Source organism: Lathamus discolor, chromosome 7 (assembly GCF_037157495.1).
Source record: "Lathamus discolor isolate bLatDis1 chromosome 7, bLatDis1.hap1, whole genome shotgun sequence".
NCBI lineage: Eukaryota > Metazoa > Chordata > Aves > Psittaciformes > Psittacidae > Lathamus > Lathamus discolor.
The window spans coordinates 16,841,760-16,866,599 of NC_088890.1; the positions used below are offsets into that span (position 1 = coordinate 16,841,760).

The 24,840-nt window shown below is 49.6% G+C and overlaps 1 protein-coding gene across 4 annotated transcripts in view; it reads left to right on the forward strand.

Annotated features, from left to right (window-relative positions):
- The window catches only part of PRICKLE2 (prickle planar cell polarity protein 2), a 106,975-nt gene extending 82,817 nt beyond the window's left edge, over positions 1–24,158 (forward strand). For 3 of the 4 annotated variants that reach the window (XM_065687316.1, XM_065687319.1, XM_065687317.1), the window contains 6 exons: positions 4,077–4,190; positions 6,052–6,189; positions 7,061–7,264; positions 8,731–8,917; positions 11,418–12,281; positions 21,459–24,158. In XM_065687316.1, the coding sequence (XP_065543388.1) occupies positions 4,077–4,190; positions 6,052–6,189; positions 7,061–7,264; positions 8,731–8,917; positions 11,418–12,281; positions 21,459–22,327 (2,376 nt within the window). In that variant the 3' untranslated portion in view covers positions 22,328–24,158. Of the gene's footprint in view, positions 1–1,956; positions 2,503–4,076; positions 4,191–6,051; positions 6,190–7,060; positions 7,265–8,730; positions 8,918–11,417; positions 12,282–21,458 lie in introns of those variants that run through there. The other variant, XM_065687320.1, reaches the window with a different exon arrangement.
- The last annotated feature ends 682 nt before the right edge of the window (positions 24,159–24,840 follow it).

A 24,840-nucleotide genomic window follows, 5' to 3' on the forward strand; every position in this document is an offset into this window, starting at 1 on the left:
CTTCATCAATGGCTTAAATTCAGAGGTTTGTTGCAAACTTTTCCTTCTGGGAGAAGGTGTAAGACTTTGCTCACAAATATGCTCAGGTGGGTTTTGTCTTCGTCACCCGTGGGGCTGCCAGGAGAAGCTGCAGTCCTGCCTTTATGGAGCAGGGGTAGGTTTGTAAACTGTCAAAGTTAAACTGGAAACACACCCCAAACCTAGGAAGACTGCAGAACACAAAGGCATTTGTAAACTTAATGTAATTACTTTCCGCAGTGCCTTTGAATAAAGTTGGCTCCACTTTAAAGGCTTTTTCCTACCCTCGTTTTACATTACGTTCTTTCCTTTCTCCTGGTTTCTTTCTTTCTTTAATTTCTGTCTTTCCCCTCCCTCTGCCCTCCCCTTTTAGCTCCAAGCAGCTGTTAATTTCCAAAATGTGTATTGGTTTTTGTTAGCAAAACGTGGTGTTTGGACACTTTACTTTTGAAGGTGAGAATAACACCCTGGGAAGATGAATATCTGCTGTGCTGGTTCTCGTGGTACAGAGCCCATCCGAGTGCCTGGGAGATCTCCCCAAGGCAGGATGGGGCTTGCCTGGCTGTCCACAGCACCCACAGCCAGCCCGTCCCCGTGGCATCTGGGGCCTCATGACGTTGTTTGAAGCCTTATTTTAACCCAGCCTGATGTTTTCCAGATTTCTCCGGGTTTTCTCCCATCCAGATGTTAGCAGAGGTCAGAGAGAAGAGGGGCAATGTGGGGAAGTTGAGGGTGAAAGCCTGGCCCCACAAGTGTCTCCTGTGCGTTAGTGATGCTTGCTAGGATAAGCATGGGCGGAGCAGATCTGTTGTGAGGGGAAGCAGCAGGATGTGGAGCTGCTGTGGTCTAAGGCAGAACTATTTAATAATAAAACAGTTAAAGATACTGCACGATTTAGAAGGGAAATGTTATCCATCCTGGGCCATTGCCCCACGCTGTCTGCCTTATCTGTGTGCAGCTCATGTTGCATAGCCTGTAAGGTCAGCAAGGAGCCATCTGCTGGTGCTTGGGGGGGTCTGGATCAGGCCCTTTAGCCCTGCATGGCTCGCTAGTTACAAAGGCTTGTGCATGCTCCGGACCAGAGCTGGATGGAGGAGGAGTTGTTTTAGCAGAAAACGGTGACCTTTTGTACAAAAGAAAAGTGCAGACTGAGCAGTTTTAGTTTGCCAGCAAGTTAAAATTTTCTGTAGGCCTTTTCCCTGCAAAGCCAGATCGATCTGAGAATCCCCTTTCCTTCATTATGTTAACTAGTTCTTGAGCACCCCAACTGGGCTGTGCCAACCCAGCTGCCAGCCGCTTACCCGTGGAGTTGGGAATGCTGTCAGCGGCTGGCTGAGCACGGAGTCAAGGGACTCTGGCAGCCTATGACCCCATCCCTCAAAGGCTTGGCTCTTCCATCCGGACTTGGGTGCATTGCATCAGGAATAGGTGGTGGATGAGAGAGCATATTTGCACAAATCTGGGTTAATGTCAGCCCAGGGAAGTGGTGTCTTTCTCCTCTTTATCTGCACTCTGGCAGGACCTCTCAGGACAAGAGTGATTGTCCTGGTGCAAGGATCTGTGCATCCTTCTGGTTCAGGTTTGTCCCCAGGTAGGATGATGCATGTAAAGGCAACAGCAGAGGAAGCCATTGAGAGGCATGACAAAAGGGTTTTCTCCCCATAATCTCTCCTGGGGATGCTGGTTGAGGACTGGCAGCAGCCTCCCCTCCATCTCCTCCATGAGCAGAAGTTCCCTTTGGCTGATGCAAATCCAAAGCAAACCCTTTCAGGTTATTTCAGGCAACAGAACACAGGTTGGAGCCTGCAATATTTATTTTGTTTTGCTTTTCAAACCAAATTGCCAATCCCTGCTGAGCTACGTTGCTGGTGTGATGGGAGCCGGTTCCCGCGGACCTGCTGAGACTAAATGGAAAACTTCCCAGCGGAAGCAGGAGAGCAGAGCTAGGCACGTACATCCCGCTGCGTCGGGCTCCGGGGAAGAACTCACATCTCTGCTTTTTGCCCAGGGTTGAGCGTCTTGTAGCTCATTGCTTTAGGGACCAGAGCAGCACGATGGAATTTGGCAGCTCTTCAAAACAAAGAAAAGTCATTTCTGGTCTCCGCCAACTTCAAGGACTCAGTGGGCAAAAAAACGCCATTGAAAGGAATAAAAACACAAACTAACCAACCTGGGCGCAGGGGAAGGCGAGCAGCCTGTGAGGAATTTGGCAAGAGAAGTCAGGAGGTGTCCGTACCAGCTGGGAAGGCTCAGCATGGCAGCGCGGTAAGGGGTACAGCAGCCAGGGCATCGCCAAGAGACTATCAGCTTCAAGCTCTGTTATGGACTAGCTGCATGAACTCATGGAGCTGATTTAACGCCGTTATGCTGCAAATAGTCCTTTCCAGAATCTGTATTTGCTACCTCACGTAGCGTGTCGTAAGAATTTAAGTGTATTTATTGTACTTTGATGTCCTTGGATGAAGGATGCTGTATAAATGCAAAGTAAGTATTCTAATGTGCGTAGCTTGTTTTCTTTTTAACATAACAAAATACTTAGCAGCCTTTCTTTGGCAGTTTCCGTAGCTGGTGGGTCTGTTTCTGCTGTGCCTTAGCAAAACAAACTTAGGGGTTTGAAGTGGTGTATGTTCAGCGTGTTCCTCAGCTTTGTGACACAAGCAGTTCCTTTGTCATCAACCCCACAGAGTTACAGGCAGAAATCTGCTAAAAATCACCCTTTCTGCAAAACCTGATGATGGGGAAAGGTGAATGTTAGAGTTGGTTTGGGGGAACTGGGAATTGAGAAAAGCAACTGCAAGCAGTGGAACAGCTCTGAGTGAGACCAGGGAGTCAGCAGAGAAACTATTGCTGAATAATGCCAGGTTTGGGTATTTATTCTGGAATAAAACATAATGTCTCGTTGAAGGTTAGAGCAGCCTGCGAGCCCATAGGTGAGCTCCCCTGCCTGCCAGCCCTGCCTCTGTGTCCCCATATCTCCTTCCCTCACAGGCACTTGCGGTGGCCTGTCATCCTGCAGATGCTGCTAGGGTTGTGTGGACAGAGAGAACTTCTCTAGGGAAGGCCAGCCCAAGTGCTGCTTTCTACACAGGAGGAGGAAAAGCTGATCAGAAGGCACTGCAAAACATTTGGGAAAAGCCCTGTGGAAGCTGCAGGCAGTGCAGCCGCTCTGGGATGAATTGCTGCAGTGTCTCAGAGCCAAGGGAGCATCTCAGGGGGTTAATCTCACCACAGCAAAGGCAGAAAGCTGTGTGCACCAGGAAAACAGTTTGCATCTCTTTAGCCAAGTGCAGATTTAAGGAAGTCATCCAGCCCTCTGCTGCTGCTGCCTGAGCATCCAGAGGCATCCAGGTCTGCAAAGGCTCCTGATCCCAGCCAAGGTTTCCCTTACCCTTACCTTCTCCTGCTTCTTCCCAAGCTATCAATATCATCATTGCCGTTTCAGAGCTTATCCTTGGCCAGTGAGTCCCATCCCGGTGCCTGGCCCGGCCCTCGGGTGCACATCCCAGGTGTGGCAGTCAGAGGAGAGAACGCGCTGGGGTTTGGGGTGTGCTTCCTCTCTGGGCTGCCACCAGGCTCCTCCAGTGCTGTGCCCCACTGCACTGCCTTTATAATGGCAGGTTTTAATTACACCCTTCGAGACAAAAGAGAAAAAAAAACCTGAAGCCTCCCAACAGATTTTATCTGGTGTTTATTTCCACAAATTGCTGCAGAAGAAAGCCCGGAGGGGTTTGATGGAGGTGGAGGCTGAGATAGCCGGCAACACGGAGGCTGCTGGGGCGCAGCCTTTTTAACCTCCCCTGCTGAGGCAGGTGCTGACACATCCCCGCAGCCAGCAAAACATGCTAACGCTATGGAGGCTGACCGAGCAAACGGTAACAAGCTCTGCTGCTTCTTTTCTCCATAGGGCAAAGGCAATAGAGCCAAAGCAAAGCATGGATGTGTTTTCCCTGCTTGAAATCGTGGGGAAGACCCGGTGCCTGTTGGCTTGGGGGGTGGCTGGTGGCTGGGCACAGGCTTGGCCAGGGAGCCCCACTGCAGTCGTTTCTCTTGCTCCATAGGTGCACCAGTACTACAGCTGCCTGCCTGAGGACAAGGTGCCCTACGTCAACAGCCCAGGAGAAAAGTCTCGCATAAAGCAGCTCTTGCACCAGCTGCCACCGCACGACAATGAGGTTAGTAGCCAGAAAGGGTCCTCGGACATCCCTCAGGGCTGCAGGTGGGCAGGCACCTCCTGGGGTTGTTTGTAGTACTTGTGGCTGGTCCCTTCTCAGCCTTTTCTGCTTTTTGGTTTATTTACTTGGAGTTCGGTCATGTTGCTGTGTAAGTGCTGTATTTACTCCCTGCTTCAGTGGTGTTGGAGGTGGGGAGGGAGTTGTTTGTTTCCAAAGTTAGCTTTTTTTAAATCATCTTTCTTCAGTTCCTTGAATTAAAAGCATTTTCTCAGCCTGTGGAGGCCAGAGCTGTGCTGTGAGTGGCTTGAAAGGCTGTTGAGATCAGCTAGAGCCAGATCCAAAGCTGCCAAAGCCTTTTTCCCAAATGCTGCTTCCGATTCACCTTGGGAATTGGGGTATGTGTGCTGAGGAGGGGTTTCACTTGGGCTGAGCCTTATGAGCTGGGAGAGCCTGGCAAGCTGGGTGTTGAGTCAAAACCAGAGTAAACAAACCTTCGTACATCTCACAAGAAAGACGTGTGGCAGTAGGAAGGGTCCGGTCTTTGACATCCCATTCTCACCAGTGATAACATTGGCCTCTGATAGCCCATGAAATTTCCCTGTGTAAACAACAGAAAAAACCTATTTTCATGCTGCTTTCTGAAGAAACCGCTCTGGAAAGTGCATGAGGTAACGTGTTTGGTCTAGGTCAGATTTTAACGAGTTTGCCTGTGTGTGGCTGAGTGCCATGGGCACAGCGCAGCGCTGCCAGCACCAGGGGAGCTCCAGGCACCGAGCAGGGGCTTCTTCCTGCACACCCTCGAGCCCCAACCTGCCTGCCCGCCTTCCTTGGCAGCCACTGAGAACCCACAGCCTCCAACAGGTGAAAATTGTAAGGGCAGATACACATGAACGCTGCTACGGCAGGCACGAGTCTCCATGTGTTCAGTGCACATCGGCAGGGTTTGCTTCCAGTTTCCCATCATGCTCAGTTTTGCTCCTTTGGAAATTCAAGGTGTGATAGGACAAGGGGTGACGGGTTCAAACTTAGACAGGGGAAGTTCAGTTTGGGTATAAGGAAGAAGTTCTTTACTGTGAGGGTGATGAGACACTAGAGCGGGTTGCCCAAAGAAGTGGTGAATGCTCCATCCCTGGCAGTGTTCAAGGCCAGGCTGGGTGGAGCTTTGAGCTCTGTCTCACACTGACGTGGTCTAGTGTGAGGTGCCCCCGCCCATGGCGAGGGGTTGGAACTGGATGATCTTAAGGTCCCTTCCAGCCCAAACCATTCTGTCATTCCCTGTTGAGATGCAACCAGCCAAGAGCTAAGCAGAATTAAAATAGTCAGGAACACCTCGGAGTTTTATAAGCTTTGGGAATGTTGCATCGTTCATTGTTTGTATTATTTTATTTTACTTATTTCCTTGTTACCTTCTAGTGTAGAGGTTTGGCAAATGTGCTGGAAGAATAGCTGGAGTTCCTAAATAGTTCCATCATTTGCACTGGGAAAAGGACCTGTGCTCTTAAAATGCTACTTCATTATTTTGAAGCTGTAAGACCTTTGCTGTAAGGAGGCTGGTGGGGAAAGCATGGAAGCCGTCTGTCTGATTGCTGGGCTGGGTGGGATGCTGAGGACCCAACTTTCCTACAAGCTGAGCACCTGAAGAGCAACCTTCCTCCTGCCCTCTCTTCTCACCTCTGCCTCTTGATATATTTTACCAAACCCTGCAATGACTGAAGCCCAGATAGCTGAGTTTCTTCAGCCTCCCCCAAGCCAAGGGCAGAGTTTGTTTCTGTAACCCCAATGCAGAGGTTTGCAGAGCCCCTGAACTGTGGGTCGCTGGGCTGGGACACCCGTAACACTGGGCATCACTGGTCTTTTTTAGGTCCGCTATTGCAATTCATTGGATGAGGAGGAGAAGAGGGAGCTCAAACTCTTCAGCAACCAAAGGAAGAGGGAAAATTTAGGGAGAGGCAATGTCCGGCCATTCCCTGTAACCATGACGGGAGCCATCTGCGAGCAGGTGGGTAGTAACTAATGAACTGGTGCAAGTGGGGCAGCTTTTGTATCATCACTTAAGTGAAGCTCTCAGGAGTAGCACCCACCCCATGCCCCTCACCAGCTATGAGCACTGGGGGCCATTGGGGTGCATGCCAAGAGCACCCCCCAATATTTCACATGGAGCAGTCATTTCAGCTCCTGGTCTTGTGCAGGGAGGTAGCTGTTTATATCCTGGCCACAAAATGGGGATGGAAAGAGACTGAGAGATACCAGAAAGGAGCTGTGAATTAGCAGCTTCTGCTGCTGTGGTTGTGAAAGCAGCTTGTTGGCCATGGGCAGCAGTGGGCTCAACTGCTCCTTTGTAAACATTAGGTTTTTGAGACCCCACCTGGAGTACTGCATCCAGCTCTGGGGCCCCCAGCGTAAGAAGGATATGGACCTGTTAGGGCGAGTCCAGAGGAGGCCACAAAGATGCTGCAAGGGCTGGAGCAGCTCTCCTCCAGGCTGAGAGAGCTGGGCTGGTTCAGCCTGGAGAAGGCTCAGGAGAGACCTTAGAGCAGATTCTAGTGCCTAAAGGGGCTGACAAGAAAGCCGGAGAGGGACAAGGACAAGGGACAGGACAAGGGGAATGGCTTTAAACTGAAAGAGGGTGGATTTAGATTAGATAATGGGCAGAAGTTCTTCCCTATGAGGGTGGTGAGGCACTGGCACAGGGTGCCCAGAGAAGCTGTGGCTGCCCCATCCCTGGCTGTGTTCAGGGCCAGGTTGGATGGGGCTTGGAGCAACCTGCTCTAATTGAAAGTGTCCCTGCCTGTGGCAAGGGATGTGGCACTATATGACCTTTAGGTCCCTTCTAACTGAAACCATTCCATGATTCTATGGTTTTCTGACAGTGCGGTGGCCAGATCAATGGAGGGGATATGGCCGTCTTTGCCTCTCGAGCAGGACATGGTGTTTGCTGGCACCCTCCCTGCTTCATCTGCAGCATCTGCAATGAGCTGCTGGTCGACCTGATCTACTTTTACCAAGATGGGAAGATCTACTGTGGCAGGCACCACGCCGAGTGCCTCAAGCCCCGCTGCGCGGCGTGCGACGAGGTAAGAGCCAGCTCACCCTGGCTTCTGCTACGTGCCGTGAGTACTTCAGTAACTGCAGAGCCTTCGTGCTGCTGATTCTAGCCAGCTGTGTGTGGTGGTCCTCCCTCTCCTCTCTTTTCCCAGAGAAAGCTTCTGGTGGGATGAGTGCTGTGTTTCCTACAAGTAGTACACTACAAGTAGTGACTGAGTGAGCTGAGCTGAAGTAGGCTTTGAGAGAGGTGATTAATGGGCTAAAGGAAGCTGAACAAATGGAATACAAAACGAATAGAGAGAACCATACAGAGTCTCCTCTAAGCGTTTCTCAAGTGTCAATCTCTGTTTAAAAAGCTGGTGAAGGAAATTGTTCTGGCTTTTAAAGTTATGAAAGCCATAGTGTGGAAAACCATATGTACTATAAAATACCACGTCCCCATCTATGCAAGCATGTAACAGTAAATATCCAAGGCTATAGGCACTTCAAATATAAAGAGCATTGACGTATGTATCCAATTAAATTTGTAGCGTTACCAGTAAAAAAACAACTCCTAACCATTCAACTGGCCTTAGTTCTTTGTGGCTTAGGCTGGTAATTTTTTTTCATGTATTTTTTATCCCTGCAAATTCTCATATAAGTCTTTCATTCAGCTCCTTCTTTAATGCACATTTCTTCCCCTGAAACACTCAATGCTAACTGTGCGAAAGAATAACTCGGGAGTAAAAGGAACTGCAGAGAAAAAGCTTTTGGTGTGACCTATGCTGGGGCAGAGAGCCAGGGAGCAGAGCTGGGCCACTCCTTACTCCCCTGGCTTGGCTTTGGGAGTGAGGATGTAAAGCAGAGACAGCAAGAAAGCATCTGCTGAAAACATCTGAGATGGCTGCTTCACCAGCCCACGCTTAACAGTGCTGTGCCTCAGTTTTCCTGCTTGTATAATGGCTGCGATCATCTTTATAAGCACACAGGCTGGGGAAGAGACAACAGTGAGGTGCCTTGTAGCTCTGTGTTCTCTCTCCTCCAGAAAGCTGCCGCTTCTTGTGGTTTTGCTCATCATTTGTGCTCATCATTTGTACTCGGGTCCCTGTTTCAGAGATGAGTGAATGTGTTTTAGTAAGTGGCTGCTCTGTTCTTCAAAAGCCCACCAGATCGATCGGTTGTATATAAGCGTGTTTATTACCCTGATCGACCCCTCCTGCTGATGGATGTGCTTAGGAGCACATTACTGTGAGATCTGCCTTAACACTTCATAGTCCTGGCGCTAACGTAGTCCTCTGAGGTATTTGCATTTTAATGGATTTCCTGAAGACGTGATGGGGTGCCCCTACAAGAACAGGAGTTCCCCATGCATCATGAGGGGGTTAGCTATAAAGCTGGGAGGCTGTATGAGCAAAGGGCACATGTGCTGTGCACAAGCAGAAGACGGGAAGGTTGCTGCCCGCATCCCAGATCCCATTTCTGACCAACTCTGCTCCATATTTGTTTCCCTCCCCAGATCATTTTTGCTGATGAATGCACCGAGGCTGAAGGGCGGCACTGGCACATGAAACACTTCTGCTGCTTTGAATGCGAGACAGTGCTGGGGGGGCAGAGGTACATCATGAAGGATGGCAGGCCCTACTGCTGCAGCTGCTTCGAATCCCTTTATGCCGAGTACTGTGATACCTGCGCCCAGCACATCGGTAAGTGCCACTGTCCTGCAGCCTGCGATGTGGTTTCTAGCAAGAAGAGCTGTTGCAGTAAGTCTTGACAGCAACCTGGGGCTGCAGGCAAGACTGCATGCCACCAGGGAGTTAGCGCAGTAATCTATTGGGTTAAACCACTACTTATCCCTTCTTGTTTCTTCTCTATCAGAGAGTAACCTCAGGAGCTATTGCAGCCACTGGAAGCTTTCTCTGGTCTAATATAATGAATGCTTCTCTTCCTTTAAATCCCATTTTCCTGTAAACAGCCTGGCTCTTCAGCTCACAGATATTTCCCAGCCAAGCTTGCCAAAGGATCACATGAATTAACGAGCTACTGACAGGAAAGATGCTTGTTCATTAGGCATCGTTACTGTTTCTGTTAGCCTTTTCTAGTCAACCCAGAAATAGTTGTTCTCACACAGAAAGAAATAATGCACCAGAGTCAGTTTTGGTTTCTAAAACAGTGATTTGAAATATGCTTTATTCTAGGGGCTAGCTGAACCCCAGCACTCGGGGGTGGTAAGCTGGGCAGACTGGGAAGCTGCCTTGCTGCTCTCCCCAGCCCTGTTTGCCACTTGGCTGAGCATTTGCTCGCGGGTGCATGGGTAGCTCTTTCTTTGTCCGCAGAGGTGAGCTCACGTGTTCAGTATTTCATAGGCTGCAGGGAAAGAAAAAAGCCCCAAACAACCATTTTGCTCCCGTGCAGCAGCCAGATGGCATAGTGGGGGAACTCAGTGATCAGCAAGGCACTTGGAGGACATGTTTGCTGTGACCTGCAGCACATCTTTCCCCAAAGCTCAGCTGCTGAGCGGTGAGGAGGCAGCTGTTAACGCTTCTCACATGCTTCCTTCTCTCCTGCTTCCCCCATCTGCTGTTCTCCCCTCCATCCAGCCAGCTGGAGCCTGCTGACTCTCAGGTTTTGGGGGCAAAATGCCTGTTTTGGTGTGTATCTGCACATTTCTAGCAAAGGAAGGACTGCAGCCATCGTGGTGCAATTTGCTTGTAGTAGTCACTGGCCGTTGTGCTTAATAGCTACATAAATCAGAGATAAGACTTACAAGGCTTGGGGTTGGGTAGCTGAGGATGTAAGGTCCTTCCTCTGCAAGATGGCTTGGGTGCATTGGAAAAGGAGCTGATAAAATCCCACCCACCGTCCGCAAATGTAGCACTCCAGTCTGTATAAAAGCATTTCATTCTTTATAAGGGAAAGAAAAAACCCAGTTGCACCAAACCAAACCTAGTTTGGAATAAAACGGGCTGTTAATGTACTGTTCATTTGTAAACTGTGCGAGCCCGTGCGCTGCACACGTGTGGTGCAGCACCCCACCGTGCCGGCCAGCCCACCCTGTGCAAGGCAGTTTCTCAGGTAACGGGGGCTGTTGCCAGGAACAGCAGCTTAAACCAGGGAATGAACGTTATAGTTGAAACCTCAGGAGCTTTTGCTCACAGTTCTGACCAAGAACAATGTGCGTGCAGCAGGCATATGCTCCCCAGGGTTTGGCTGGTGGGGAACGAGCTTGCTGCATCAGTTCCTATAGTTAAGCCAAGGGGGGGAAGGCAGGGGTGTGCACTCAAATCATTGGGGCTGGGTCTTTCTTTTCCCTTTTAGAGAAGGGGCCCCAGTAGGCAAAATAAAGTTAGGATGGGGTCGTGGTAGCAGGGAGGGATGGCGATGTCATCTGCTTTGTTGCATACTTAACCAGGGCAGCAGGAATTCCTCATTACAGTTCAGTTGGAGGCTTTTTGTTGTTTTTTTTAAATAGGCAGCATATTATTGCTTTGACTTCAAGGACTTTATGGAGAACTTCTTGCATTCCTTTGCTTTATGAACGGAAATATCCCCATTTAATATGAAATAGCTTGAGGCTCAGTTCTGCTGCCTTTCCCAGAGCTGAGTAACTCCCAAGCAAAGGCCTGCAGCCTGCAAGGAATTAGAAACGGGCTTAACTTCACACGTCAGAGAAACCCTGCTGAAGGCTTTCAGTTGTGAGCCAAGCTGCATGTTGCTTGTAGTTGAGCACAGAATCATGGAATGGCTTGGAAGGGACCTAAAGGTCATATAGTGCCACATCCACTGCCATGGTCAGAGACACCTTTGACTAGAGCAGGTTGCTCCAAGCCCCATCCAACCTGGCCTTCCAAGGCCAACACTGTCAGGAATGTGGCAGTCACAGCTTCTCTGGGCACCCTGTGCCAGTGCCCCAGCACTCTCATAGTGAAGAATTTCTTCCCAATATCTAATCTAAATCTCCCCTCTGCCAGGTTAAAGCCATTCCCCTTGTCCTGTCCCTACAGGCACTTGTGAAAAGCCCCTCTCCAGGTTTCTTGTCAGCCCCTTTAGGCACTGGAGCTGCTCTAAGGCCTCCCAGAGCCTTCTCTTCTCCAGGCTGAACAGACCCAGCCCTCCCAGCCTGTATTCATAGGGATGCACATGTTAAGTGCAGTGTGAGGTGATGTACACGGGCTGACTCTGATGCTGTGCCTCTTCCCCTTCAAGGTATTGACCAGGGCCAGATGACATACGACGGCCAGCACTGGCACGCCACTGAGACCTGCTTCTGCTGCGCGCAGTGCAAGAAGTCGCTGCTGGGACGGCCCTTCTTGCCCAAGCAGGGGCAGATCTTCTGCTCCAGGGCCTGCAGTGTCGGCGACGACCCCAATGGCTCCGACTCCTCCGACTCGGCTTTCCAGAGTGCGCGAGCCAAGGAGTCCCGCCGCAGCGCCAAGATCGGCAAGAACAAGGGGAAAGGTGAGGAGGGGGCGCGCAGCCCTTGCAACCAGCTGCAGGTCACCTCCAACCGCCTCTCCACCGACGTGGACCCACTGTCTCTGCAGATGGATCTGCTGAGCCTGGCCAGCCAGACGCCGAGCCTCAACAGGGAGCACTTGTGGAGGAGCAGGGACGAGCTCTATCACTATGGGAGCAAAATGGAGCAAAGTCAGTCTCAAAGCCCTTTGCAGCTTCTCAGCCAGTGCAACATAAGGACCTCCTATAACCCCAGCCAGGTCCCAGGCTCCCAGCAGGATTTATGGGCAAAACATTTCAGCAATCAAAAGAGGAGCTCCTCGCTGGCCATGAAGAGCCACAGTGGCAGCTTCATCCAGGACTGCAGAGAGGACTACTACTCGGGGAGGCTTCGTTCACAGGAGAGCTACAGCGACATGTCCAGCCAGAGCTTCCCTGAGAACAGAGGAAGCCTCAAAGTCCCTAAGTACGAAGAAGAAGAGGAAGGTGAGATGCCGACACCTCAGTGCCGCACCCGGCACCCCATCAATGCCCTCAAGTTCACGGAGGACCTGACACCCACCGAGCAGACTCCCCGTGGCTCCATGGAGTCCCTTGCACTCTCCAATGCAACAGGTACATCACCCCTGCTCCCAGGGTACCACCCTGCGACCATCCCAGATCTCCTCCATGTGATGGAGTCGGTGTCACGGCTGGTGTCTTCCTATTACAGGGGTGACCGGCAGCTTGGGGGCTGCTGCTCAGTGCCTGGTACCCCCCCTTCTTGGTTTGCTTGTTGGCTTACCAAGTGCAGGGCTTTATGGACTGCTGGATTTTCCACGTTAGCTCAAAACAAGTATTTTCAAGCTCTTTAATCCTCCCTTATATGAAGAGGGAGGGGAAATCAAGGCCAGCTGCTAACGCAGAGGCAAATTCCAGCCTTCAGCACTTTGAAGGACTGCTGTCAGCTGCCCTTGCAGGCTAAAACTATTTTCAAGTGCTTTGAAATAAGCCCCTTTTGCATGTTGCACAGTCCTCGAGCATATGACTAGTTAAAAGAAATTCCTCCTGCCGTACGCATGGCTCTGTTTCTCCTCTTCCCCAGTCCCCGGATAGAAACTGCAGTGGAAAGCCAGGCGAGATGCTTGTCCCATCAGGCTGAACCCATTTCTCATGAGCACATCCCAGGGTAATATTTCTCAGTCCTCTCACCCCAAACATGTTTGGGTTTCATTCTGCGGCTGCGGGGCTGGCTGTGCGTGCACGGACGTGTCTGCAGCAGGCTCCGGTCCACAGCTCAGCACTGGGGAATCTCAGTCCCCTGCAAGCTCCATCCTTCATACAGGTAGTTTGCATTATCAGATGGCTGAGCTCATCTGGCAGAGCTATTGCTTGCTTCCATGTCCCTCAGCAGAAAACTTCCTGGGAAAGAGAGATGGGGATGCTGGAAGCATATCCCCAGAGAGCTGAATCCGAGCTCCTTGCTCTGCCCTGCCTGGACAGACAGGTTTGCTCTGCTACACCCGTGCTTCCTCCTCACCCTGTTCCTTGGTGTGTTTGTTTAGGGAAGTTGCCAGCCCTGTGCCAAGATGTGGAATGATTCCTGTGTCCAGCCAGGATCTCCCTAACTGGCAAGTGGCAAAGCAGTGGAGGGGAAGAGGAGAAGCTAATGAGCTGGAGAGGGTTTTGCTCAAACAGCCTCAGATAGGCACAGAGGAAAAAGAGTTGTGAAATGGTGAGGGAGTTGGGAATTGCTGTCCAAAACAAGGTTTCCATTAGCAAAGCTCCACATTTCCAAAGCTGCTCGTGTTCCTGAAAACTCCTATTGTGTAAACCCCATCAGTACAAAGAGTCTTGAGCAACACCAAGTTCAGATGAGCAATCCCCGAGTACTGGAGGGGTTGTTGCATGCTTTGGAGGTGAAGTGTTAACAAGTTGTTGAGGATACAGGTCAAGAGACAGGAAACGCCTTGGTATTAGAGTGAAAATCGTTGTCTTTCATTTTAGAAACCCCTTTTTAAAATGCTGGGAGGAAACCTTCCAAAGGGACCTTGTCCCATACGTTCCCCAAGCATGACTTTCCTTCCAGGCAGTTCCTGCAGTAACAACTGGCTTCTTTCCTGCTCTCTGGAGCAGAGGCTCAGCATGATGGGGCTTGCAGTGAATTGAAGCAGTTCCTCTGCAGAGTGAGGTGATAACATTTTTATTGATGTGTAGGATTCTAATAACTTGCCTTCCTCTGGGACCTGGCTCAGCTCAAGCTGGGGGGCATTGGGCACTAACAGGCAGCTCCACCAGGGCTGTGTGTGCAGTTATGGAGGACGCAATTATAACCCCATTTAAATGGCAGTGTTTTGAGGGTGGGGATGTCAGGGTGCAGCACCCCAATGCTTTTCCATCCCCACTGCCACTGAACAAGCAGTCCAGCAAGCACCCCATAAAGCTCCCCCCACAAACTCCACACAAGGTCCCTTTGAGCTGCTGATGCCTCCATTGCAGCTGCTTAACCTTATAAAATGAAGTAACACTGCATCCATCTAACATTTTATGGCATCGCTGAAACCCTTTTTTTCTTTATAGGGAGCTGAAGGGTAAACAGTCCCTGAGCTGCAGAGCACATGTTAAAAGCTGGGCCCTCCCTGGCAGCAGATTTTGCTGTGATATTTCTATTACAACTAACTAGCCAGAGATATCAGATAGAGCAGATAACTCATAGGGTGTGCAGCATCAGTCCGTGTCCCTTGCCAGAAGGCTGCCTCCTGCAAACAGATGTTGTCCGTACAATATTTGTAGTATATTCAATGATAGACTCGGGGTCACCCACTGGATAGGTCAAGATCTTTGTGATCCCAAGTGTCCTGCAAGACCCCAGGTTTTCTCTTTATCAACCAGGCTCTACTTAATCACTTGAAAGCCAGTTCCTTGTGGATTAGTAAAGCTGTGTGACACCATGTTAATCCTGGACATTGCCCTTAAAGCACTGGACTGTGCTGTCTCACCATGGGTAGTAGTACACCAGCAGACACTGGAGTTGTAGGGGTAGTTTTGATCCTCCTTGTGCTCTGTTTCAGGGTTTGAATTAGATGGTAGCATCTCTACCATCTTCTAGGTTTTGCTTGTGTAATTGCCACAAATGCTGATGTGTTTTAAACACATCCACTGAAAAAGGGCAGTTTCCTTGCTAGTGGAGGGCATCTCTCCTTTCCTTCCATGTTTCTGTTCGAAAGTCCCTTTGCTGTCGTAGCTGAAGGTTGTGACAGACTGATCTGCTACAGCTTCTTGCAGACTGGGTGATCCTCCTGCCCACCATGGCCATTAGCTGGAGAGGCAAAGAGCAAAAGCTATTTCCCAGCACATTCTCCAAGAGAGAGCTCATTTTTTGCTGTTATATTTCCTTTTATATTGTATTTCCTTTGGCTGCTTTGAGGCTTTTTTTTTTTTTTTTTGTGGCATTAGCAACAATACAAAACAGTGGATGCTGTAGCAATGCTTACCCCATAGCTCCCTTCATGAAGCAATCAGGACGATGCTGAGATGGAGTTTGTCCAGGAAGCTTTTCTCATGAGGAGGACCCTACCAGAGGTTAATCACTTCCCAGAAGATACTTGGTCCATCACAGCCGTGCTCCCAGTGCTTGTGCTCTGCTTGTGCTTGCACTGCCCTCTAAACGGGTTTCGCAGGTGCTTTATGTGCCTGGCAGCTGAATTGAAACCCAGACCTGATCTCTGCTGATTCCAGGCAGTCAAATCCACAAAATCCCAGCTGGTCAAATAGCCCAGTAATGCTAAATGTTATTCTCTGGGAACAGTCTCTGTGTGCAGCTTGCAGAGAGAGCAGGAGTACTTTGGAAGAAGTCACGTTGAATGGCAAAAGGAGAACTAGAGTTTGAGCATTCCTTGGGGAAAATGAGTCTGGGTGAGGGTAACAGTCTCATCTGTCACAGGCATAATCCAGGGAAAAATAAGATGTTAAACTGGTGCCATTACGGGGTGGAATGTGATTTCACATGTGTGGTGCATGTTTCTCCAGTCATCTGTGTTGTGAGATGCCTAAAGGCCCCAAAAAGCTTGTTTTTCCAGGGCTAAACAACCACTGAGATATACCCAGAAAGCAGAGGGGAAAAAAAAAACCTATCTATATGCACGAGTTAGTGCTGATCCCCGTACATCTGAATTGCAGAGTGACCTGAGAGCATCGTCTGGCTCCAGTCCCCTCTTCCTCTTTCTTGAGGAAGAGCTGAAAGGTTTGGGGTGGGAGGAAGAAGAAGTCCCATTTGTCATGGTCAGGGTTATGTTTTCCAAAGAAACAATGGCACAGCCTCTCCTGCACTGAGGGTTTGGGACACCCTCAGGGATGGTAGTAAGAGGCTCGAGGTGAGGGATCCAGTGACTGCTCCCCATCCTGTGCCCTCATGGCACTGCATCCCACCAGTGCTGCTGTTCCCCCTGGGCTGGAGAGGGGAGCTGCCCCAGGCACTTCAGCCAAGTTATGCAAGCCAGAAAATGACACATTGGCTGTTCCTGAATTTTTCTGAGAAAAAGGAGGCTCCCAGCTCTCCAGCACGCTCCTACCATCCTCTTTTCTCTAGACATGGGCAGCATAAAACTGCTTCCAAGTCAGGAGATGGGATCCCTGGAGGGATTTCTTGTGATTTTGAGACCTAGGTGTAACATTCCCTAATCCAACCTGAGTCATTTTGAAACCAGACATGAAGACAGAGGTCTTCCATCCCAAATGACCAATGCCAAAACATTATAAAGCTGCCAGAAATGTTTCTTCTTCCCCTCACCCGCCTTTTGCTGCTCAGCAGTGGGAGGTTTGGCATGCTTACTGTGAGAGCCAGCCATAAGCATGCCTTCACCCCATTTGGCATGTGGACACACACAGGATGGCACATGGGGGCATAGAGGCTCTCAGCACCACACCCCACTTGGTGAGTGCTCTGCTTTCCCCAGAATTGTTTAGTTTCCTTCATTTCCAGTTTCATAAGGGTTCTGCTTTATTTCTGCATGCCCTGAGGTCGCTCAGAAGTGAGACAAGGCTGAGCTATAAACAAAGCCCTGGGCAGGCTGTTTCTCCTTCAGTTCCTTTTTAGTTCTTGGGGTTGAACTTGAAATAAACCCTGTTTTAGGGGTGGTGAGAATGTGCCTGCCTGGTGCTATGAGAGAGAGAAGGCTCTGACATGGGTGGCTGGACAAGAGAGATGCCATCCTGTTCCCTCTTGTATCCTTATAGCTGCATTTAAACACTGGGTTGGGTGCAGTGTTTTGGTGCAGGCAGGCACCCATCTGGGGCTCAGGTGGTGAGGGCTGCGATGCACAGGTGTATGTGTACCCGATGATAAATGTAAAGGCAAGAAGCAAGCGTCAGCATAGCCTGGTTTGTTTGCAATATCATAAGTCAGGGCATTTTGCATTCCCCAGGCAGGGTGAAGCAGACGATGCTATCTGTGCAGTGGATGTCTGGCTGCAGCAGAGCCTCACCCTGTGTTAGCGCAGCTTCGCTGGGAGTTGAATGTAATGAGGGCTGGAAGCTGCTTCCCCTCACAGGGGGCTTCATTCCCAGCCTCCCACCCAGCGTACGTTCTCCCTGCGGCCCCTCTGCTGCCATTTGCCAAGTGGTTTAATAATTCATAATTACTGCAACTCGCAGCCCCGGTTTAGCAAAGCACCCAGTGAGATTGCAGCGCCTTCGAGTGCTTTGTTGTGGCAAAGTTGTAGAGGTGATGCTTATGAGGATTCTCTGTGCCTTATTTGTTTGTTATTTCCCTTGGCAATGTTGATGGGATAAACATAGTTCTAATAGGGGTGGGGAAAGCCTTCAGAGGGGATCATACAGCGTGTTCTTATCAAACCTTAATGTTAAACAGAAACCTGGTTTGCGTTCCTGGTTCTGTACCAGTTTTGTATTGAATACCTGCAGACAAGCTACAGCTTTGGCTTGTGTTCATCCAAAAGGCGTGTGTTTCCATGGCTCCGGAGTGAAATATTGAGCCTGGCAGCCCCACGCAGCGGAGAACAGCAGCAAAATAACCTGCTGTGTTCACATGCACCACGGTGCTGGCTCCAGTCTGGCCATGGGACAGCTCCCAGCTGATGCGCCGCAGGTGCCATCTATCCTATTCCAGTGCAAGAGCCTCTGGGGCAGCCACCAATGGGTGCACTCAGAGCATCATTCTGTACAAGGGAGGTCTGGTGGGGTCAACACATCACCCCAAGGTTTGCACCCATGGAAAGGGCTTGGTGATGGGGTAAGAACCATGCAGGTCAGGGCTCCTGCTCTCCTGGATGGCCTTGGAAAAAAGATTCTCAAGTTTCCTTGTTAGCAAATAGTCACCACTGCGTGGTGGCTCCCTCACACGCTCTTTCTTCCAGGTTAGGGCTAGCTAGGGGTATTAGCTGTGTTCCCAGACGAAACACTTCATTAAAAGGGAGCTGCAGTGGCTGTAAATAAATACTGGTAATTCAGGAAGATCAGACCTCAGTGCACTGGTGCAGCTCTGGAATGGCAAATGACTGCATAAGAGGAGGGTCGGTGCCACCTTCATCCTGTCCAGGGGGACCTGGAGCCACCCTACACGTGCCCAGGCATCTGCTGCCTTTGGGTGCCCAGGAGACCCTCAGGTGATGGAGCCTGCCCCAGCCATCCGCTGTGATTGCACAGGAAGTTTTATGCTTTTCCAAGCTGAACTTTTCCTTGCAGGAGTTCAGCAGACCTGGAGAATAACGTGTTCCTCTCCTCTTTGCAAGCATTTTTTTCTGCGTTTGAAGGCTGTTATTATATCCCCTTCAGCCTTCTCCTCTCTAGACTAAACAACCCCTGCTCTTTCAAACTTTATTCCTAGGTTATATTTTCTAGATGAAACTTTTTAGACAAATGGTTATTGCCGTCTCTGAACTCACTGCAGTCAGACTGGAGGGCTCCTGGCTTGCTCCCACCATGTCTTGCTGAGGCTCTGTGGCTCCGCAGGGATGGGCCGGATTGTTTAGAGAGCTTTGAAAGATTAATCTGAGCCTAACCCCCAGTTGTGATGCTTTACACCTTGCATTGAGTTAAGGCTTGTGTTTCACAAGGGTTAGAAGTTGCATCCTTGAGAAGTGAAGGGTGCTTTGGGTGCAGCCTCAGGAGCATGGGCTCCATCCACCCTGAGCTGTGTGTGCTCTGTGCTGCCATTCCTCTTACATTTTCCCAGTAATTCTAGACCTTGACATATGTGTGCTTAATTATAATTAGGCTGCCTGGTTGAACAGCCAGAAACAACCCGTGGACTTAATGATCACTGATTAAACCTTGCGCTCCGAGCACGAGCTGTACATATATTACAGGCTCCTCGTATGAAATTGATGCCCCTTGTGCTGACCAGCACTTTGAAGGGAGAGAGACAGAAGCACTCACAGTGTGTGCAGGGGGCTGGAGACCCTCATCCTGTGTAAATTAAATCTGTGGAAGCCTTGGCTGTGCCTTTCCAGGAGCTGGATAGAGATGGCCATGGTGGGAGAGCCAAAACTTGTGGGTACCATCCAATGCAGATGCTGTGCACCACGGTGAAGCACTGGCTCACCCTGTGCCCCTACGAGGCAGGACGAGATTGGTCCCTTTCAAATGATGGTGCAAAATCCATCTGCTGACACCACAGAAGCATCCTGTGGTGTTTAGAGTTGTATTCCTGCACAGTGCTCTTGTTGCTCATTCTTATTGCAGTTCTCTTAACGAAGGGTTGCATAAATGTCACCAAGGGCTCGTTTTCCTTGGCATCAGCTATTGTCTGACAGATCCGATTAAGGCCACACTTGGCTGCAGCAGCCATGATTCACATTCGGGTTAGCTCTGCCATCAATCCCACTGTTATTCTAGCATTTTTGGGAGGCCTTTAGGCATGTTACTGAGTTGCTTTTCCCTCCTGGAGATGCTACTGGGCTCCTCCATGGTGGCACAGGAAGGACATGGGAAGCAGTGCCTGATGTGGCAAACAGCATCACTGGGATCAGAGGCAGAAGACTGGGGGTCCAGCAAGGAGGAGTGCCAGGAATCACTCACTCCTATAATGGGAGCAGGGAAAGCAGAGATGGGGAACCTGCACAGAACCTGTGCAGGACTGTTTCCAAAGGGTAGTAGGCAGGTTGGTTTGGGTCCCTGAAAATCAGTGTGGATTAGGAAAAGATAGGTGTCAAGCTGGCTTGGAAAGTGTGCCCTTTTTGAAGCAAAACATGGCTCTTTCTTGTTTGTTATTTTTTAACCTAGCCTCCTCCTTTTCCTGTAGCTTTCAGGGACCACCTTTGCTTTACCTTCCATAAATTCCAGAAACACCCCCATTAGCAGCAGAAAAGCGGAGGAGCAGAGAGAAATGGCCATGGCAGCTGGGACTCAGGAAGCAAAGCCAAATCGTGTGAGACCCAGCAGCAGCTTGAGCTCAAGTGCTAAAGCTTTCCCTGGTGCCACCGAGGGGAGGATTTGGAAATGTTCTGCCCATCCTTGCAGGATCTGTTGCTCTTTTTAAGGCTGAGTCCAAAGAAACCCTAAAGCAGCTCATGAGCAGGGTTAGTGACAGCAGCCCTTGTTCTTGTTCAGGTTTGGCAAGAGCAGCAAATGCCAAAGGAGCTGAGCTCTCGATGAAATGTAAGCAGCTTTTGTGAAGGGTGAAAAAAGAAGTTTATTCTTGAATTGTGGGCTGGGTTGTTGTTTTATTTAATTAATTTACAAAGTCATAAATTCCTGGTGATTGCATAAGGGCTGTGTGTCATGGGGAAAATCCTGCTGATGGTGCACAGCTCTCTGGTCTGCATAGGGAGGCTGTCAGAGAGGGACAGGGAGAAGAGTGCCAAAGCAAACACTCTGCGTTTGATTGGGATGAAATGGATCTCTTTTGAAATAGCTTGCGAAACGCGTTGTCCTGAGCTTGCAGTGCAAGCGCTGACTGCTGCCAGTTGTCAAGCTAACATGGGGATAGTCACAGAATAGGCAGGAAACACCCTTAAAACAGGCCAAGGACTGGGGCTGTGTGGGGTGTGCTGAGTTTCTCATTGATGGGCAGGTTGCTGAGCAGACGCCCCACTTCTCTGCTGTCAGGTGAAGGCTTTCTGGGTGGGAGGAAAACATCTTGCAGGAGCTCAGAGATGGCTGGCACATGGGAAAGAGCCAGTGGTTTCTTAGAATCACGGAATGGTTTGGGTTGTAGAGACCTTAAAGCTCATCCAGTCCCAAACCCCTGCTACAGGCAGGGACATCTTCCACTAGAGCAGGTTGCTCCAAGCCCTGTCTGACCTGGCCTTGAACACTGCCACGGATAGGGCAGCGACAGCTTCTCTGGGCAACGCGTTCAATGGGACCTGTGCAGCATAGTAACAAGCCTGAATTAGTGGCCCCATTTTAAGCTGCTCGTGTTGTTATTCAGTCCTCCAAAACATATTGTTGCACAGGGTGTGGGTGCTGGATCATGGCACCCTAGTTATCTCAGCATGCAGGAGGCCTCAGGTTACCTCTGATGCAGAATTTCTCACTGGCATTGCTAGTTATTCCTATCAAGTTGCAGGCAGTGTAGACATATGGGGAAGGGAAGTCGTGAAAAGCAGCTCGGGACTCCAACTCAAAACACCTTAAATTGGTGCGATTTCCCCAAAGGAGGAACTGCCTGCTCTTTAGGAAAAAATAAAATCATCCTCTTAAAAGGGCTCTTCAGGACAGCATCTAAACCATCGAGTTATTATTTAAAGCGAAAGCATTAGGCCAAAATCAGCCTTCTCTCCCCCATCTCTAATGATAGAAATATCTTCTTCTTAACTCTTTTTCTCCTTCCTTTGTCTGTTCCCTGCAAAGGCCTCTCAGCAGATGGTGGAGCCAAGCGCCAGGAGCATCTCTCCAGGTTCTCAATGCCTGACCTAAGCAAAGACTCGGGCATGAACGTCTCGGAGAAGATGAGCAACATGGGCACCCTGAACTCCTCCGTGCAGTTTCGCAGCGCCGAGTCCGTCCGCAGCCTGCTCTCGGTGCCGCAGTACCAGGACATGGAGCCCAACCTGCACAACCTCGCCAGCCCCCTCGGGTACCGAGAGAGGGCGGCGCACGGGCGGATGCACCAGAGCTTTGACTATGGCAGTGCGGTGCCCGGGGGCAAGCTGGGGGCACAGGAAGGTTTGAGGCATGCCCCCATGAGCGAGCGCACGCGCCGCCGAACTAACCTGCAGGATGATGACCGGCATTACCGCCCACACCGTCCCCGGCGGTCGCGGCGTTCTCGCTCGGATAACGCCCTGCACTTGGCCAGCGAGCAGTGCTACCGGCTGAAGGAGAGACCCTCGCTTCGAGCCAGGGAAGACTACGACCAGTTCATGCACCAGAGGAGCTGCAGAGAGACGGTGGAGCAGGGTCCCCGTAGGGATGTCTACGGCCACTGTCCCCGGACAGTGTCGGATCTCGCCTTGCAGAACCACTTGGGTGAGAGGTGGGGGCCCTACTTTGCTGAATACGACTGGTGCTCGACCTGCTCCTCCTCTTCGGAGTCTGACAACGAGGGCTATTTCCTCGGGGAGCCAATTCCCCAACCCACTCGCCTCCGGTATGTGACCAGTGAGGAGCTCCTGCACAAGTATGGCTCATACAGCATGCCCAAGTCTTCCACGCTGGGTGGCAGGGGACAGTTACACAGCCGGAAAAGACAGAAGAGCAAAAACTGTATCATATCCTAATGGCAGCATTGCCAGGCACCTTGGGAGAATGTAAATTAACTCACAAACTTGCACTGGCTTAGATCATGTAAGTGCTTTTATTGTAACAAAAAAAGACCTGAAAGAGTAGGGATTTGTGAGAAGGTTGTAGACTGGCTTCTAGAAATAGTCGTAATCCTGGGCACGGTGAATATATTTTGCACATCTTACTTCGGAGAAATAAGAACACAGAAAAGTTCACTTTAGCTGTAATACTTACCCAGTAGTTTTTCCTCTTTCTCCCAGATACTGCCACCCATTTGAGTTCTGTCTGTCCATACGTTTTTGGTTACCACTGTTGACTCTCAGCATCAGTTTGCCTAGCTTTTGCTTTCCACCACGATTTTGTTTTCCATTAGCCATGTTGGTAGGTGATTTGTCTCTCGGACGGTGTGGGAGCCTAAGTTATTTCCGTGATTGTTGTAAATGCAATGTAAATGAGAGTTTGGAGAAAATATTTTTGTATTTTGTAATATCAGAGGAATTTCTATATCTTAGGAGTCACTGGGAAAATGCATGCACATTCAGAGTTGTTTTCAGCCAGAGCTGACCAAACAGTACTTTGGACCCCCCTCTTTGCCATTCTGTCATCAAACTTCTTAAGTCTGTCAGTGAGAGTCTGAGTTGTTTTGAGGTGCTTTGGTTTGGTTTAACCCTTTTTTTTCTGTTTGTTTTGATCCTGGTCAATAAAGGGAATGTTTCCTGATTCATTAAGTCTTGTAGAGGCCTTGGTGGCATTTTGAATTCTGCTCACGCCTGTGATTTGCAGGTTACGCTCCATCAGTCAGATACAGGAACCCTGATAGCTGCAAAAGGGACTTATTTTTATTTTAATTATTATTATTCAATAGGAAAGAACAGAACTACCAAATGTCTGCAACGTTGTAAATGACCAAAGCCAGAGAAGGAATTTTACACCTCTGTAGAGAATGCTGAAGTTACTAAACGTTGAACTATTATTTGGAGTAAATAAAAGTGTAAATGGTGCAATTGTGTGATGTCAGCATGACATTGTTTTGAATATAGACTTGTCTTATGGTGCTCTAGTCTCCTGGGTTATGTTAACTGCTGTTCATTACGAAGTGGAAGTCTCAATATTGCCTACTGCCTAACACATAAGAGAACAACCGCAAACCACTCCCCATGGGCATGATCCTGCCCTGTTTGGGGTGGGGCTCAGCCCTTGCCAGCCCCATCGTGGCAGAATGTTCTATATATAGGGCTCAGCTGTATTGTATTATGGTGGATGTGAGTTTGTTCTCTGTATGCTTTAAACCATTGGGGTACTGCCATCGCGGCACATCCCAACAGAGAATTGCAAACCTATGCCAGGTTGTCCTGGTGCTTCCCAGAAAGGAGCAGGTTTGCAAAAGGGGCTCTTGGCACGCAAAGATGTAGGTTAGTGCTTGAGGGTGTTAAGATAAAGCTGGGCTTTAAGCCAACATCACCCTCGCCCCATGCGCTGCCAGCATCTCAGGGTACCCCTGCACCGCCACTGAGTGCTCCTGCATCCTGGGATGAGGATCCCCATGCAGGGATAGCACCAGCACCCCTGGGCACACACAGGGATGCCCCATTGCCTACTCAAAGCAGCAGATGCAGAAACAAATCTTGAAGATGAGTGTCTCCATACCACAGACTATTGCTAGGAAATCTTTTGTTGTTTGTAAAAGACAGTGTGATAATTATTATTCCTTTAAAGAAGAAAAGCAAAAAAAAAAAAAAAAAAAGAGGAAATGACACTTAAGTATATTTAAAAAAGAAAATGTTTTTTTTTTTTTCCAGTTGGAATAAATGGAAGTATTAATCCAAAGGGAAGTCTCATGTGTATGTTTTTTGCTCTTAAGGAGAGTTGGTTAATTTTGACTGGAAAACTTTATTTTTCTTTGGCTGGTCTTACAATAAAAGCACACAGACTCACCCAGCCCCATCCCGACATGGTTTCAGTGGGCAGGGAAAGCTGACAGGGGAACATCTCCTGCACACCACACACCTCCTTCCTCGGGGTTGGTGACCCAGACCCATTTTTTGGTGTTAAAAAAGCAGAGCTTTCAGCTGGTGTAAGTCAGCACAGCTCAGCCAGAATCAGTGCGAGGCCTCGGGCTTTCACTGGGGGAGACTCCAACACGTAATTTGTAAATAACGGCTTTTTCCTGAGGAAGATCACAAATCTTTCCTTGTTTTCCAAAACAGACCTGGTGAGTTGGGTAGGGGTATTGCTTTCAGTGGCAAGTATGACGCTATAACTACAGGTTATTGTATAATTGGCATTTAATACATACAATTTAATTTGTTGTCAGTGATTAAAAGCACAATGAGTGTTGTCTACGAGCCCTGGTACAGCTGAGCTGCTCTTTGTACAACAGGAGCCTGATCACTCGGAAAATAGGAAAGAAATAATCCCCAGCCTTTCCCCTTCAGCTGCTTGCTGCCTCTCCCTGGGGTAACTTAACATAAAGACTCCTTGCAGCAGAATTGCAGCACCTTTCTCTGAG